Raw genomic sequence first — 14,932 nt, 5'->3', positions numbered from 1 at the left:
GACAGACTTAACCATAGTTTCAGCTGGGAAACTGTCAGCATCTTAGACCAAGCTAAATCCAAAAATGCAAGGGAATTCTTGGAAGCTTGGTATTCAGATAAGGCAGCCATCAACAAGCACATAGAGATAAACAACATCTATACACTATTCAAAGGAGACAATAGAAAGGAAAACAAAAGACCAGAACATCTCCTCACCAGCAATCATCACCCAGATAAGCAGAGATTAACACCAAGATTACCACCAGACATACAACAGTAAACAATACCTTAACTGAGGAATGACCAGAGGAAAAAAATAGAACAAAACAAAGCCCACCCACCCCCCAACACTGGCAGGGCATGCCCCAGTATAAAAACAGAGAGCAAACCCCATTCTATTCTAGCATTGAAGAAGTTACCTAACCAGGTAATGAAACGTTTGCAAGAAAACAACCAAGCTCAGAGAACCCCAGGGTCTCCACAGTTCAACCCTGAGCTACACATATTTGCTTCTATTGGGACTCTTAATTTTTTATTCCCTCTATAGAAATCAATCTACCTCCTTTTATTTATTTATATTGGTCATATACTACCATGCTCAGATTGGCTTTACATGGTTTATAGATATAACATTCCACAAAACCAACTACATAATAATTCCATAAAATTCAAAGTGATAACATTTACATTAAATTAAATTAAAATAAAGCTTCCATAACCACGAGTTCCCATAATTCCAATTAACAAAAAGCAAACACGCACTTAGCCCACAAAAGGCTGGTGAACTGTTAACAGCCTCCTGAAGGATAATAATGTCAGATGACCCGGATCATTTCATAACAATGGGGTAACCACTAAGGTGGTCTTTCCCTGGGTCCCATCCCAAATAACTTTCAGGTGGGGGTAGGGAATCTAGGGTATCTTACCCTGGATTAAATACATGAGATGGGGAAATTCAAACTGAAGGAGATGGTTCTGAAGGTAACTGGGTGCTGAGTTGTATAGGTTTAAAACCAGCACTTTGAACTCTATCTGGAACTCTACTGAAGGACAATACAGGGCCCACAAAACTAGTGTCACATGCCTGAAGTGACTCTTAGGTGCTAGATTGTACACAACGCCTTTTGCACCGATTGCAGTTTCCCAGTAGTTTTCAAATTTAGCCCCAGGTAAAGTACAATACAGTAGTTTGAAGTGATAAAGGCTTGTGTTACTGTTGTCAAGGCATCCTGCTTCAAAAATGGCTGCAACTGGAGCACTAGCCAAAGTTGGGCAAAGGTTCTCCTGGCCAGAGTCTTCACCTGCTGGTCAAGCAATAGCTGTGAGTCCAACTGAATTCCCAACTCACAGACTTGCTCCTTCAGGGACAGTGTGATGAAGGAGAAGACCTTGTGTCAGATGGTTTCTAATGAATAGTACATCCACCTTGCTAGGATTCAGCTTTAGCTTTTTTATTCCATCCACATCTGCACAGCCCCCAGGTATGAGTGAGGACCTCCACTCCATCTTCAGCCCAGTAGGAGTGCAGAGATACAAGTGAGAATCATCCACATATTTATGATACGTCACCTTGAATAGTTAACCTCTCCTAACGGTGTCATTTAGAAAAAAGCAGAGGAAAAAGAGCCAAGCCTAATGGCACTGCACAAAGGTGTGGACAGCAGCCTGCAAAAGGAACCATTACAAAACAAAGTCATAGACCCTCAATCCTTGCAGATGGACCAGAAATATACCAGGACAATGCTACTGAATGCTGCAGAGATGTTAAGTAGGACCAGGAGGGCTGGACTCCATGTCCTGTCAAAGATCATCCACCACAGCACCAATATGGTTTCTTTCCCATGCCCAGACCTGAACCACAGCTGGAAATGATGCCAGTAATCCAGTTTATCTAGAGTCCTTTGCAATCCCACCCCACTCCACCACTTTCTACAAAACTTTCCCTAAAATGGAAATATTGTAGTTCTGATGGAAATTGCCTAATATGGCCAGATTGAGAAATGGCCTCCTCGGGAGCATGTGTACTGTCTGTCTCCTTCAAGAAAAGTCAATGTGGTATAGTAGTTAAGTCATTTGACTAGAACCAACAAAACCCAGCTTCAAGTTCCCCCTTAGTCATGGAATCTCCCTGGATGATTTTGGGCCAGTCACTGTTAGCCCAACCTATCTCACAGAGTTGTTGTCTGGGGAAATAATGGATGAGGGAATGCTATATATGCTGGTATGAATTCCTGAAAGAAAAGGGTGATATTAATCTAATAAACAAGTAAAGGCAGCAAGAGGCAACTTTCAAAACTATGAAAACAGAGTGGCACTTTGAGATCCACCACTTTTGTATATGTCTCCAATTCATGATGCATGTACAAAAGAGTCAGAGCTTGCAGAATGTTGGCCAGCACTTCTTGTATCATTTGCCCCCTTGCCTCCTCTGCAGTCGCCGCTGAAGGCAGCTAGGACCATCCTTTCTCTCAAAGAGGCATTAACCACATCTTAAATCCACCACAAACCCACCCTTCAGCCCACACAGCCTTACCCCTGGCTGCCTGAAGGAGTAATGTAGGGCATGGGTCCACCCATAGGTGGAGGGACACATGTTGTAAAGAATCCAATATACTTCCTAGGAATTTCTGTTGTTTCTTTGGATAGATGATAAAAGTCTGCTGTCTCCTTTCTTACAGGAAAGACCATGTAAATCACAAGTGATAGATGGTTATGACAATGAATACATCTTAATTCTATTCCTCCTTGGAGAATATAAAAAGGCAATACATAATCTCCCCCCTCCCCATTTTATCTTATTAACAACTCAGGGAATATATTAAACTTGATGTGTGACTTATCCAACATCACATAACTGAGGGCATTTGAATACAGGTCTCTCCAACACTTCAATTTTAATTTTTAATTCCTCTTTCCTTAAAGTCCCACAATCTGGAATATGTTTAAAGCCAGTTCTGTAAATCATTGTGATCAGATCTATCTGCATACTTTAATAATTGGAGATACATCAAAGACTATTTAAAAGGTTACTGAGTATTCTGTAATGTTTAATAAATAACCTTACATTTTATTTTATATAGTTATCTTTGTCAATTTTTGGCTAACCAACATGTCACATTGCAGATTTTTGAATACTAGTTAAGACATTACTAGAAGCCTCACAGAAGTCTCCACTGTCAATTATTTATTCAGTAATGACTTCTTGACCGTTTCTATAGTTTCCTTCCTTCACTGGTCCCAGATGCCCTCATTCTAAATTAATTTACATTTTGAATCAGTTCAGAATACAGGATAAAGAAACATATTGTATAACTTCCACTTTAATTCAGGAAATAAGATTATTAGTGAAGTTGTAATATCAGCCATTTTTAGTTACTTTGGCTTTTACTGTGAGCTGCATTGTTTATAGCTTATAGTTATTTTGTTTTTTTACTTATTTATCAAATTCCTATCCTGCCAGATTTATATCCTGCCATAATCATAAAACTCTCTTAGCACTTACAATAATAAACAGAACACAATAATCAAAAGAAAATATATTAGAAATATGTTGAAACATCCCAAAACAATACATGGCATCAGACTGCAAAGCCTTCTGGAAAAATTCTGTTTTCAGTTTGTTCTGGAAGGCAGATGATAAGACATGCAAGCTTCAGAATGGAAAAACATCCCTTCCAGGCTTTGCCCCCCCCCCCCCCCGCTTTTGGTGTGTGTGCCTTCCCGTCAGTGTTGACTCCTAGCGACTGCCTAGACAAGCCCCTGCAGCTTTCTTGCCAAGATTTTCAGATGTGGTTTGCCATTGCCTTCTTTCTAGGGCTGAGCGAGAGTGACTGGCCAAAGGTCAAAGAGCTGGCTTCATAGACAGGACTAGGATTCAGGTCTTCCAGTTTCTGGGCTGATGTCCCCATGGTCTCCCCCAAATGGAGGACAACCATCTGCTTCTTCCAGCATAATTGAAGCGATTGGGCCAACTCTAGTGGGGAGATGGAGTCCTGGATATTAGCCTGTACTAGGCCATAAAGACCTGTATAAGATCAAACCAGCATTTCACATTGTCCCTGGAAGCTAATAGGAAGGCAATGCAGGACCTACAAAACAAGGGCAATATGTTCCCACTGGAATCACCTGTGACTATCGAGGCTGCTGCATTCTGCACCAACTGAAGCTTCCAGGTGATCTTTAAAGGAAGCCTCACATAGAATGCATTGTTGGAGTCTAATGAGGTGGAGATAAGAGTGTGGGTTACTATAGTAACATGTGATGATATGTGGGAATGACCTTGGGAGATAGGAGGAAGAGCCGCAGCCTAGGCAACCATCTGATAAGAGTCAGCTCACTCCAGAGGTGGGGGTAAAAGCATGGGAAGTATTTCAGAAGGGACTCTCCCTAGTTTTCTGGAGACTAAACAGAGAGGAGGGGAGAAATACTTTCAGTCTTGCAAGATTTGGTTTAATGTAACCTCACAATAAAGATAGTGCTAATGCGCCTGGTTGTGCTTCTTGTCTGGACTACCTTGAAGGGTTAACTTCAGGTCTCAAGTAAGTACACAACTGGTACACCAGTCAAAGCTGGGCAAAGACCTCCACTGGCTATAGCTTCCACCTACTGGTCCAGCAGGAGCTACAGATCTAGTGTGATGGAACATATCTATGAAAAGGAAAGTGATATGGGAGATCAAGGCTATTAGGAAGGGGGGGGGGTGCTTTCCAGCAGGGGAAAGGAGACAAAAGGCAACATAGTCCACAAGGGGAGCATGGGAAGAGTAAGAGGTTCATGGTAGCCACTCCCTAGAATCTCCCAGGGTATATCCACTAGTTGCTGAGGTATAGATTTAGTTTGGCAAGATTCTGTCTACGAGGTATAAGGAAATAAAGGAACTATATTTGGCTGGACTGTTTCATCACTGTTATTGGGCTGGGCCTGACATCTAGGGAGACCTCCATGTTGTGGATCAATGGACAAAACAGGGGGCATAGAGGAGCCCTGGTATACAAACAGTAGCAGCATCTTGCTAGGCTTCAATTTAAGCCTGTTGTCTCCCATCACAACCTTCAGTCGCCAAGACAAGACTTCACCTGCATCTCCAGCATGGCCTGGGATCATGTTATACAATCAGCAAATTGATGATACCAGGCTCCAAACCACTGGATGACTTTCCCCAGCAGATTCATGTAGATGTTAAAAAACAGTGGGGAGAGAACTGACCCTTTAGTACCACACACAGGAGCAGCCACTGGGGTGATTTTTTTCCTCTCTAATCATCAGCCACTGAAAATAGCTAAGGAAGGAGCAGAATCCTTGTGAAACAACACTTCTAATCACCAATCCCATCAATCTCCACAAACACTCCAGAAGAATACCATAATCAACAGTATTGAAAGAGATGTTGTTAAGTAGCCTTTGTACCCCTTGTAGACCAGCCAGATATCTTAACCAAATTACTGTTCCCAAATTAAGAAGGGCCTTAATCTTGGCATGGTTCAAAATGCTTCCATCAATGGACTTAGAGGGGAGATACAAAGGCATCCCATTTAAATGCAGACTTTGCCCATGCAGTAAAGGAGTCACTGAAATCACCAAATATGTTTTATTATACTGTCCATGTTAAATACCTGGCCAGTCTGACCAGTTTTACTTAAAACTTTTACTTTCAGATTCAAATGATTCCATTTCCTTAAGTGTAGACAAATTGTGTCATATAAGATGCACAGAAGTTTGATTGATCTATTTACCTGATTGGTTACTCAATATCAATTTTATGTATGTAAGGTATTTTGTGGACTGGTTATTGACCATGGTAAAGATTCTGGCATGCATTACATACAATTACGTTTCAACACAAACTTTCCTAACTAATATAAGGACTGAAGCTAATGAGGTAGCAAGTAATGATTCCAGACCAAATCATTATATAACTATATCCCTGGTACTCAAGGCTGAGAAAAGAATGACCAAAAGCCCACTGACTCAGAAATGTGGGAGGAAAATGCTTGGAATTTAAACCCTGGAGTGTTTGTGTATGGGAGGGGAAGAGGAAGAGAGAGAAGGCTGATCCCTAAGTTCTGCAATAGACAGAGCTTCTTCTGCATATACAGTGGTACCTCAGGTTATGAATTTAATCCGTTCCGTGACTCCGGTCGCAACCTGATTTGTTCGCAACCCGAAGCAAATTTTCCCATAAGGTTCAATGTAATTACCGTTAATCCGTTCCGGCGTCCGCGGACCATGCGTCAAGGGCAGAAAAACGGCCGCGGACTGCGCGGCAGGGCGGAAAAACAGCCACGGACCGCGCGGCAGGGCGGAAAAATGGCTGTGGACCACGTGGCACGGGCAGAAAAACAGCCGCAGACTGCATGGCAGGGCGGAAAAACGGCCGCGGACCACGTGGCACAGGTGGAAAATGGCCGCGGACCACATGGCACAGGTGGAAAAATGGCCACGGACCACATGGCATGGGCAGAAAATGGCCGCGGACCACGTGGCACGGCGGAAAATGGCTGCGGATCCGGTTTGTACCCCGAGGCGGAGTTTGCAAACCGAGGTAAATTGTTGCAGCCAGAGCTGGTCGTAACCCGAAAAGTTCGTAAGCAGAGGTGTTCGTAACCTGAGGTATCACTGTATTTGATTTCTTTCTTGTCCATAATAAAAAAACTTTTTTAGTAGTGCTGAATTTGTGATGATTCTGATGTGATTTACTTTCTGAATGTGAGACTGACTCTGTGGAGGAAAGAGATTTATAGCCATTCCTGGACAGCAAATGAATTGGACTGCAGTGGGTTAGCATAGCCTTTAAAACTTAACTTCAAGTGGTGAGGAGAGCAAAAGAAAAAAGGCCCTCACAGTGCTCAAATATTCAATGCCATAGCAGAAAAATAAATACTTACCTTTAATGGCATTTTACAGTATTCATTAAGTAAAGGTACATCAAAAACTAATCGTCGTAAAAGTTGTTGTAGCATCGAAGGCCGTAAGTGGCTATAATTAAAAAAGAAGTTCACAGTTAGTAATTTGCATCCTTTTAATGACTCTGCAAGGCATTTACAGGGTCAACTGAAATGCAGGACATTTAGTGCAAATGCTTTGTAAAAAAGGCTGTCTAAAAACAAAGCAATAGAATGTTTAGGAATCATGAGGAATAAAAACATTATACAAAAATAAGTCACTAAACCATGCAAATAATAATATGGTAAGTAAGATTCTCATTCCTGATCATATTTCAGGATAGGAGTACTGCAAAAAGAGATTTATTTTACTTGCTACTAATGTTTAGTAGACCCACTTCTCATCAAAAAGGCAGAATTCATAGTGAACTGTATTAAACTATATAAAATGCAAATATTCCTCTATTAGATCTTAATTATTAAACAAGGTAAAAGTGTTGACTGGTCTTATAGCAGTGATTTCATCATATTCCTGGCCACACCTCCTGTGGTCCATAAATGCTGAGAATTTCCTTGAAAAAAAAATGTGGCTCCTGATTGGAAAAAAAAGAATGCCATTCTTTATATTCTAGGATGATTAGGATAATTTAGTATTTATAGAATAGAACATTGTTGGACAATGAAATTATAGGAAGGTGTGAAAAATCAGGAATATAGGATCTGAAGTCTCATTTACTTTTCAAAGTCATTGTTTTATTAAAAGATGCTCAATTAAGTGGTATTGCACATGAAAAATGAACATGTAAATTGGGGAAATGCCATTGCTCTTTTCACTCCCTTCTGCACTCAATAGATTTTTTTAAGGTAATAAAATGTGCTGCTTTATTTAGAGACAAACAAGAATTATTTAAAGCTAACTTGGTTCACACTCTGTAGTGCAGTTAGACAATGTGAATTGTCTACCTTGTTTTCTTATGTATGCTTGGCCTCCTCTTTTACTCTCTTTGCTTGGAGAAATTCTGTACTAGGTTTCTGTTTAGATCCTGCCCCACCCCACCCCAACCAATGAATGTAACATGATTTATATTAGAGATAATGTTTCCACATGAAACAGAAGAGGATTGTATGTAAATACTTACTGGCAGATAGCAAGCAAGCATTCTTCAATTGTGTCTCTTTGTGCTTTTGTAAGAGAGCGCCCTTTGGACAATCGATATATTGTATGAAGGGTGGAATCAATCAAAGAGATGTAATGCTCAGATCCCAAAAAGAGAGACGCACACCGTGTGAGTAATGGGAACACAGCTGTGCAAATATATCTATTTAGAGCAAGAGCTGTTTCTGTGGTACTTAGAGAAATCTGCATAAAAGAAACACATTATTATTATTTTAACAATGAAAGTTCTAGCACATGATACTTAGACAGCATTACTGCCTGATTAATGTACATTCTACTTTATTGTTAAATACTCTGAGAATAGCTCTTCTCAGAGGGCTGCACAATAACTTAAGACCTTCAGGCAGATACATGAATGCATGCTGATGAAAGCTCTTGCCTTTCTTATTACATTGTTTGGAAAAAGTACAGATGTCAAGGAACTTTCAGAACAAACTACAGGGCTGAAAAGTTGTTGGCTTGATGACTCATATGGGACACAGCCCTACATCATTAAAGCTAAAATGTGTATTTTTTGTCAATCTTTTCTTTCCTTCTGAAAAAGATGTTCTTTACAGCCTGAAACTTTTATGTGTCTCTTCCATAATTTCAAATAAGCCTATTCAACCATGCAATAGAATTGTGCAAGTATTCAAAGAGCTATCCATATATACGTGCGAATATGAAGACAAAGACAAATGTTGCTGTGAGTGCATCCACTTGTGCAGAAGGTTAGTGAAAGCCTTTGAAGCAGCTTTACTGAGACTTCTGGAAGATAAGGATGCATTAGTACATTGGAGATATGCTTCATTCACACAAAGCTGCTTGCAAAAGTCCTTTTTCTGAACATGTTTTATAAATCTACCATCAAACACCTGGTATTTTGCCTAGCTTGGCCTTATCTTTCTATTTAGGCTGCTTTGGCTTTTAGTAACTAAACTTGCTTTTAATACATTTTTTTAAAAATGCAAGCAACTCTGCAGCAGTCCCATCCTTCCCAATAGTATGTCTGGGGCTAACCTCCCCACCCCCCCAACATTTGCATGTTGAGTCTCAATATCTGAAAGCGACCCTCTTCATTAGAATCTGCCTGCTCGTGGCTTCCGAGTGAGGTTCTATGGTGGACTAGATGCCTTTGAAGTAGCGGAGATGATACAATGATAGTGAATGGCAGCCAGTGGTGATTTCTGGCTGGCAAAAGTTTTTCCAGATAAAGGAGACTGGGAGATTGCCCACCTGTGCCCCAGACAGGTGCTCCTCATGAGGAGACTGTGGGATGGAAATCTTGCAGTCTTCTTGTGAGTAGAGCAGTTGGGGGTCACGGGAGAAACAGTTCACACTCGCAATGCACAATCTTTTACAAGTCACTAAGTTCGACCAACTGTCACTTTCTTAATCACTTCAGGTTATAATTAATTTACAGTTGAAAAGAGGTCTTTGTAAACAGTGGGGCAAAGAAAACTTCTCAGGGAGTCAGCCTTTCTTCTGGATTACAAAAAAGTAAAGCAAAGAGGAAAATAATACTTTTAAAAGATTTTAAAATAACAGCAAAGAGCTTAATTAAGATTTTGACTAAGAAAGTTATAAACGGATAAAGGGGATGGTATAAATCTGAAAGAAAAATATTCTGGCAAAAGTACTTTTGGTGGTACTTGCAATTAATTAAAGAATAGACTAGACTTTCCTTGAAATGTTGATTGTTTGACAGCAAATGGAAAAGATAATTGGTAGAAGTTACAAAATAAGGAGATAAGTGTAATATGAGATGGATTGTGTCATCTAAACTATGGAAAGATAGATTCAACTAAAGCCTTAAGGATACAGAGAAACTGAAAGGAGGAAAAAAAAGAGAAGCCTGCTTTTTACATTCATCTTTGTAATGGACATATTTTTACTTTTGGATTATAAATAAAAGATGTGGCAAGCACCAGAAAGGCTGCAAAGCAAGGGGAAGGGAGGAGAAGTTTGTTAGAGCAACTGACAGAAAAAGCAATTACCCTAGAAATATTATGAAAAATGTTTGAAGAAATAGGAAAGCAGGTATCTGAGTCTGTCAAATCTGTCAAAAGTGAGTTGGTTGCTTTTGAAGGGAGAATAGAAGAAAGTTTTGTAAAGATGAAAGAGGAGATGAAAGAAGTTGCCAAAAAAATGGAAGAATCTATAAGAAGAATTACAGAAGTTAAATGAATGACAAAACGGAAATTTTAGAAAGTAAAATAGAAATAATAAACTGAGACAAGGACTTAGACAATTTGGCATTAATGGAATTGAGAGAAAAAGAATTCCAACTGAGATTTAGAACAGTTCCAGAGGATCCTGGAGAAGACACTAGAGAAAAGATTGTTCAATTTCTAACAAATTTTTTGGAATGGGATCAAGATGACATGGAGGCAGAAACTGACAAAGTCTATAGAATCAACATGCAATTTGCAAATCTAAGAAATATAGCAAGTGATATTCTTGTGCACTTTGTCAGAAAGAAAACAGAGATCATGTTTTGCAGCAGCATTACACTACCAGACTGAAGATTAATAATGCAGATGTGATTGTACTTAAAGAAATCCTGATTAGAATACACATAGTCCTTGACTTACGACTGCAATAAGGACCTGAAAATAAAACAGATTTTAGAGCTGTTATGGGTGTTTTTGTTGATTTTATGTTCTGATGCTTAAACCACTAGAAATTTATTACAGCCAATGGTATGACAGAAAGACAGGCAGATGGATAGATGTGCAGCCTGTCAGCTGTCCTATCATGACTTACATATTTACCTTGGTCTGAGTAAGATCTTTAATGAGGCTGTTCTCTGTGTGAGGGTGCAATTTGGTTTTAACTGTTAATTGTTCATTGTTTATTAATGTTTCGTTTCATTAATGTTTTTGGTATGCCTTAAGTAGTTTATAATAAAAGGCAGTTCACAGATCATTTAAATTTATAAACTGCAGATAAATTTGCACGCCAACTCTTAATATTACAACATTCTTCTTGCAGAAAATAAATTACATTACTTAGCTAAATTCTAGTACTACCAAGAAGCAAATCTCCTGAATACAGTTATAGAATAATACCAAACAATACTCAGCTGTATCCAGTGAGGCACATGCCCTTAAATCTGGTAAAAATCCAACTTCCAGAAGGTGAAGAAGAAACGTTTGGTCCTTTATACCATAGACACGATCTAGAAAAAGCACCATGGGTGCCTTATGGTCAGGACAGAAAGTTGCAGACATATTTGGCTCAGTGACTGTTCCATCTGAAAAAAAAAAGCCATTATCCCAGTACAACTATTGCTTAACATTATTCAGTGTAGTTTTATATGGATCCTGTCCACAAACAAGTGAAAATGCAATGCTTGCCTGATATTCACTTATTCAAGGCCACCATTATTTCACCATTCTCTTACTTTGAATTTAGAGAAACCAGTGGGACTAAAATAGTCTAAATCCAAATACACAGATCCACTTCATGGTCATATTGTAAAATCTTTAAAATTTAAATTATATGAAAATAATCCAGACTTTGATATATAAAGAAACAAGTTGGGGCTTCCAAATTCTTAAAGTGTTGATAAATGGTTAATAAAAAGCAGATTTTGCACTTCAGTAGACAAGTACAATCCTATACAAAGAGTGAGGAAGAGGAACAGATGACTAAACATAGTGTGTGTTTGCTTTAGGACATAAATGTAACAGAATGTTGCACTGTTGAGTACTCCAGTTCAGGGTTCAAACCTGACACTCCTTTTCAGAGTATGCTATTCCTCTATCATCTTGGTTTTGTTGTGGAGTGTTTTTGCTTGTTTTGATCCCTTTACAGGCCCTAATTTTTTATCTTTGACAGGTCTTGCAATTTCTTTTATCCTTCTGATATCTTTTGTCTCCACAATATGTTATTTTCAACTATACAACTTCTACCTTGAAAAGCTCTTATTGTTTTATTATCATATTATTTTATTGTAATAATAATAAAAAGCAGCAATTTCTTCTTTGTTGTTTATGATCAAATCTTGTTTGAAAAACAGGAAGACAAGTGATGGATTTTTCACATGATGACATGTTAATTCCTATGGATTACTGTACTGTTAATCAGAATGCCAGATCCCAACACACAAAATGGATATTCAAGATAAAAGTAAACTATGGTTTACCTAAAGCAGTCTTTGGTTGGGGGAACCACCAATGAAATCACCAAAGTACAATTTTGCTTCAATGCACTATGGCCCACATGTTATCTGTAGTTCTATGGGGTTTGTTTGTTTGTTTTACATCTTTAAAATTTCAGGAAGTGTGGATAGGTTGTGCATCATGATGGGAAGAAGACAGAACTTCTGTAATGCATTCCAATCAGATATTTACTGATCTGCAAACATGTGGACACAAAAGTCCTGGGAATCATTTTTACCAGAAAATCAGACAGAAATGCATTTTATAGGGAACCATTTAAACTATTCAGACAGATGCTTCCTAAGGTGACCAAAGTGCCTCTCCAAACCTGCTGTTCCAAGTGTCAAGATGTCATGTTTTCTTGAAGACTTGGCATAGCCCCTTCAAGAACCTCAGTGTACAGAAGACGCTCTGTGGGATTACTGCTAAAGTGAAATACTCCTATGAATGGTTCCCACAGTCCTATAAAATATATTGTGTCATCTACCACCACTTACTTTGAGCTGGCTTTTTAAAATAAATATCCCCCCTCCCCCAACAAGACCTCTATATAATTGATAGCTGAAAGTGAAGCGATCAGGTGCCAAAGTCTATAATGTTCCTGTAGTTCTACATAGACCATGGTTTGGGATATAGGACAATTACATAATCATGAAGATTATGTAAAATACATATTTGTTTTATTATCATATAATTTATATAGCAAGCAGGTTAAACGTAATTCAAATTCATGTTGTAATGTTTTGTATTCTTCCTCATTTCAAATAATTATTTATATAATTATAATATGCTAAAATTAATATAATTGCAAGAGAAACATAAAATACTTTACAATCTACTCATAAGCTTATAAAGGAAAACTTCTGATCAAGATGAAACAAACCAATCTGCCACTTGGATTCTCCATCCCAACTCCAGTTAGAATGACTTTCGTAGTTACCTTTGTTTATTGCTGGTAGTTTTAAGGGGATACTTATAATTCCAACTAAATCTTCTGTTGGCACCAGGGAGCGCAAAATTGACCGTATTCTAATAGCTTCACCTTTCCCAGTTTGGATAAGCTGTAAAATAATGGTCTATTATTTTTCTTATTGTTAGAGAAAAATATTGTAGATGAAACAATTATTTGCCCAAAAACATTTTCTTATTTTTTATAAGAATCCAAAAATGCTGGAAGATGAAAACATTTATTTCATTTACCTAAAAAGCAACCTAGTTTCTTTCCCCCAGTGATTGCCCCAGATTAAAATGTTTTAGATTTACTGAGAATATGGTAATGGAGGCAGATTTTTTTTCTCAACATCCTTTTTAGGAAGATTCACTTAAATTCAAGGTCATCTTCCTTTTGAATAAATAAAGCAGAATATGTCTTCTCTCTCACTCTGATTTTCACAGAATTAAGGTCCCCTTTCTAATAGATGGACTTATTTTAATATTGATATTCAAAGAATACTTCTATGGCTTAAAATTACTGCTATATACTGATATATGCAACAAAGAGCAATAGGAGCAACTGGAGTTTCTTAATGTTACGTGAGGGGGGTAGGTGGGATGGACTGGAGTAAAAGGAGAGAGGAAAAAGCAAGGCCACGGCCCTCCAGTATTACTATATTATAATTCAGAGTGTTTCACACAACAAACCTTGCTGCTCAGGGTTAGTAGGAATTTAGCTTATCAACATATGGAGGGCCACTGGTTCCCTATTCTTGACAGAGTTGGTATACTAAATGAAGAAGGAAAGAGTGTGGAGTAATATTAACTCCTGGAGGAAAGCTGTCTGTAAATCTAATAAATAAGTAAATAAATAAAAGCTGCTTGAGCATCAAGCCCTCTTTGTAAGGATCCTAACTAGAATAGCTTCGACTCATTCCTAAACCTAATCACATTGTTTTTTAACCAATGAACAGAGAGAGATAGCTTGGTGGCCACATCAACAAGATTTATATGTTTCTATTCTGATGAAGAAATCCAGAGCTTTTCCCATATATTATGCCCATTCCCTTACCAGTAGGAAGAGAATCTTTTTTTCTGGGAATGCATCAAAGATACTTTCCTTATACAAATATTTTTCTAATCTTCCATTACTGAATCTTAATTTGATAGGATTTTTTTTTCCTTTTACTGAAATTATAATTTTAGGAAACTAAACATATTTATCGAGTAATGATCAACCTTGAATGTAAACACCAACTGAAGTAATTAATGCATTGATTACTTAGCAATTACTTAAGCACAGTTTCCTGTTCCTGCACAAATACAAGGCTACTTACATGCAGTTCTGGTGCACAACGGCCAAGCAAATCAATAAGAGCTGAATAGAAAGACATTATTGCATTGCCCATATGGACTATCTCTTCTTCTTCCTCATCTTCTAGACTAGTGAAAAGAAATCACATAGACATAAATAAATATTGAGGTTATTTAGAAAATTCAAAAAGTACCATCATATTTTTTTAAAGCACTTTGGCTTCTTTAGTGTAACAAGTTCAACTAATTTGCTACCCTCTATTGTATACTTTTTGTAAGTCTTCTAATGATAATTCTACCGCAAATTGTTAGAAATACAAAATGTTAAACTAGAATTGATTCCATTTTTTCTTTAGAGCTTTCATAAAATAAATAGAACAAATTCCAACTGAAATTCCTGCTATACTTCCCTATAATAGCTCATATACTGGTAAATTCTTAGGATGGAATGAACAGAAACTTAGTAGTTTGGTATAGATACATTCTTCTAAATCTAATTAA

General features: G+C 38.0%; 1 protein-coding gene across 1 annotated transcript in view; it reads right to left on the bottom strand.

Annotated features, from left to right (window-relative positions):
• Window positions 1-14,932, bottom strand: part of RYR3 (ryanodine receptor 3) — a 256,028-nt gene that overhangs the window by 117,078 nt on the left and 124,018 nt on the right. Inside the window, exons 45-49 of the mRNA XM_088145058.1 lie at window positions 14,455-14,560; window positions 13,125-13,245; window positions 11,105-11,274; window positions 8,002-8,222; window positions 6,866-6,956 (exon numbers count right to left, since the gene is read on the bottom strand). Of these exons, the coding sequence (XP_088001184.1) occupies window positions 6,866-6,956; window positions 8,002-8,222; window positions 11,105-11,274; window positions 13,125-13,245; window positions 14,455-14,560 (709 nt within the window). The remainder of the gene's footprint in view (window positions 1-6,865; window positions 6,957-8,001; window positions 8,223-11,104; window positions 11,275-13,124; window positions 13,246-14,454; window positions 14,561-14,932) is intronic.

Source organism: Python bivittatus, unplaced genomic scaffold (genome assembly GCF_059951505.1).
Source record: "Python bivittatus isolate LINGU-HERP-01145 unplaced genomic scaffold, Pbiv_v1 ctg000480_np1212, whole genome shotgun sequence".
Taxonomy (NCBI): Eukaryota; Metazoa; Chordata; class Lepidosauria; order Squamata; family Pythonidae; genus Python; species Python bivittatus.
Note: the sequence above shows the minus strand (reverse complement) of the source record. Positions and strands in the feature narration are given on the sequence as shown.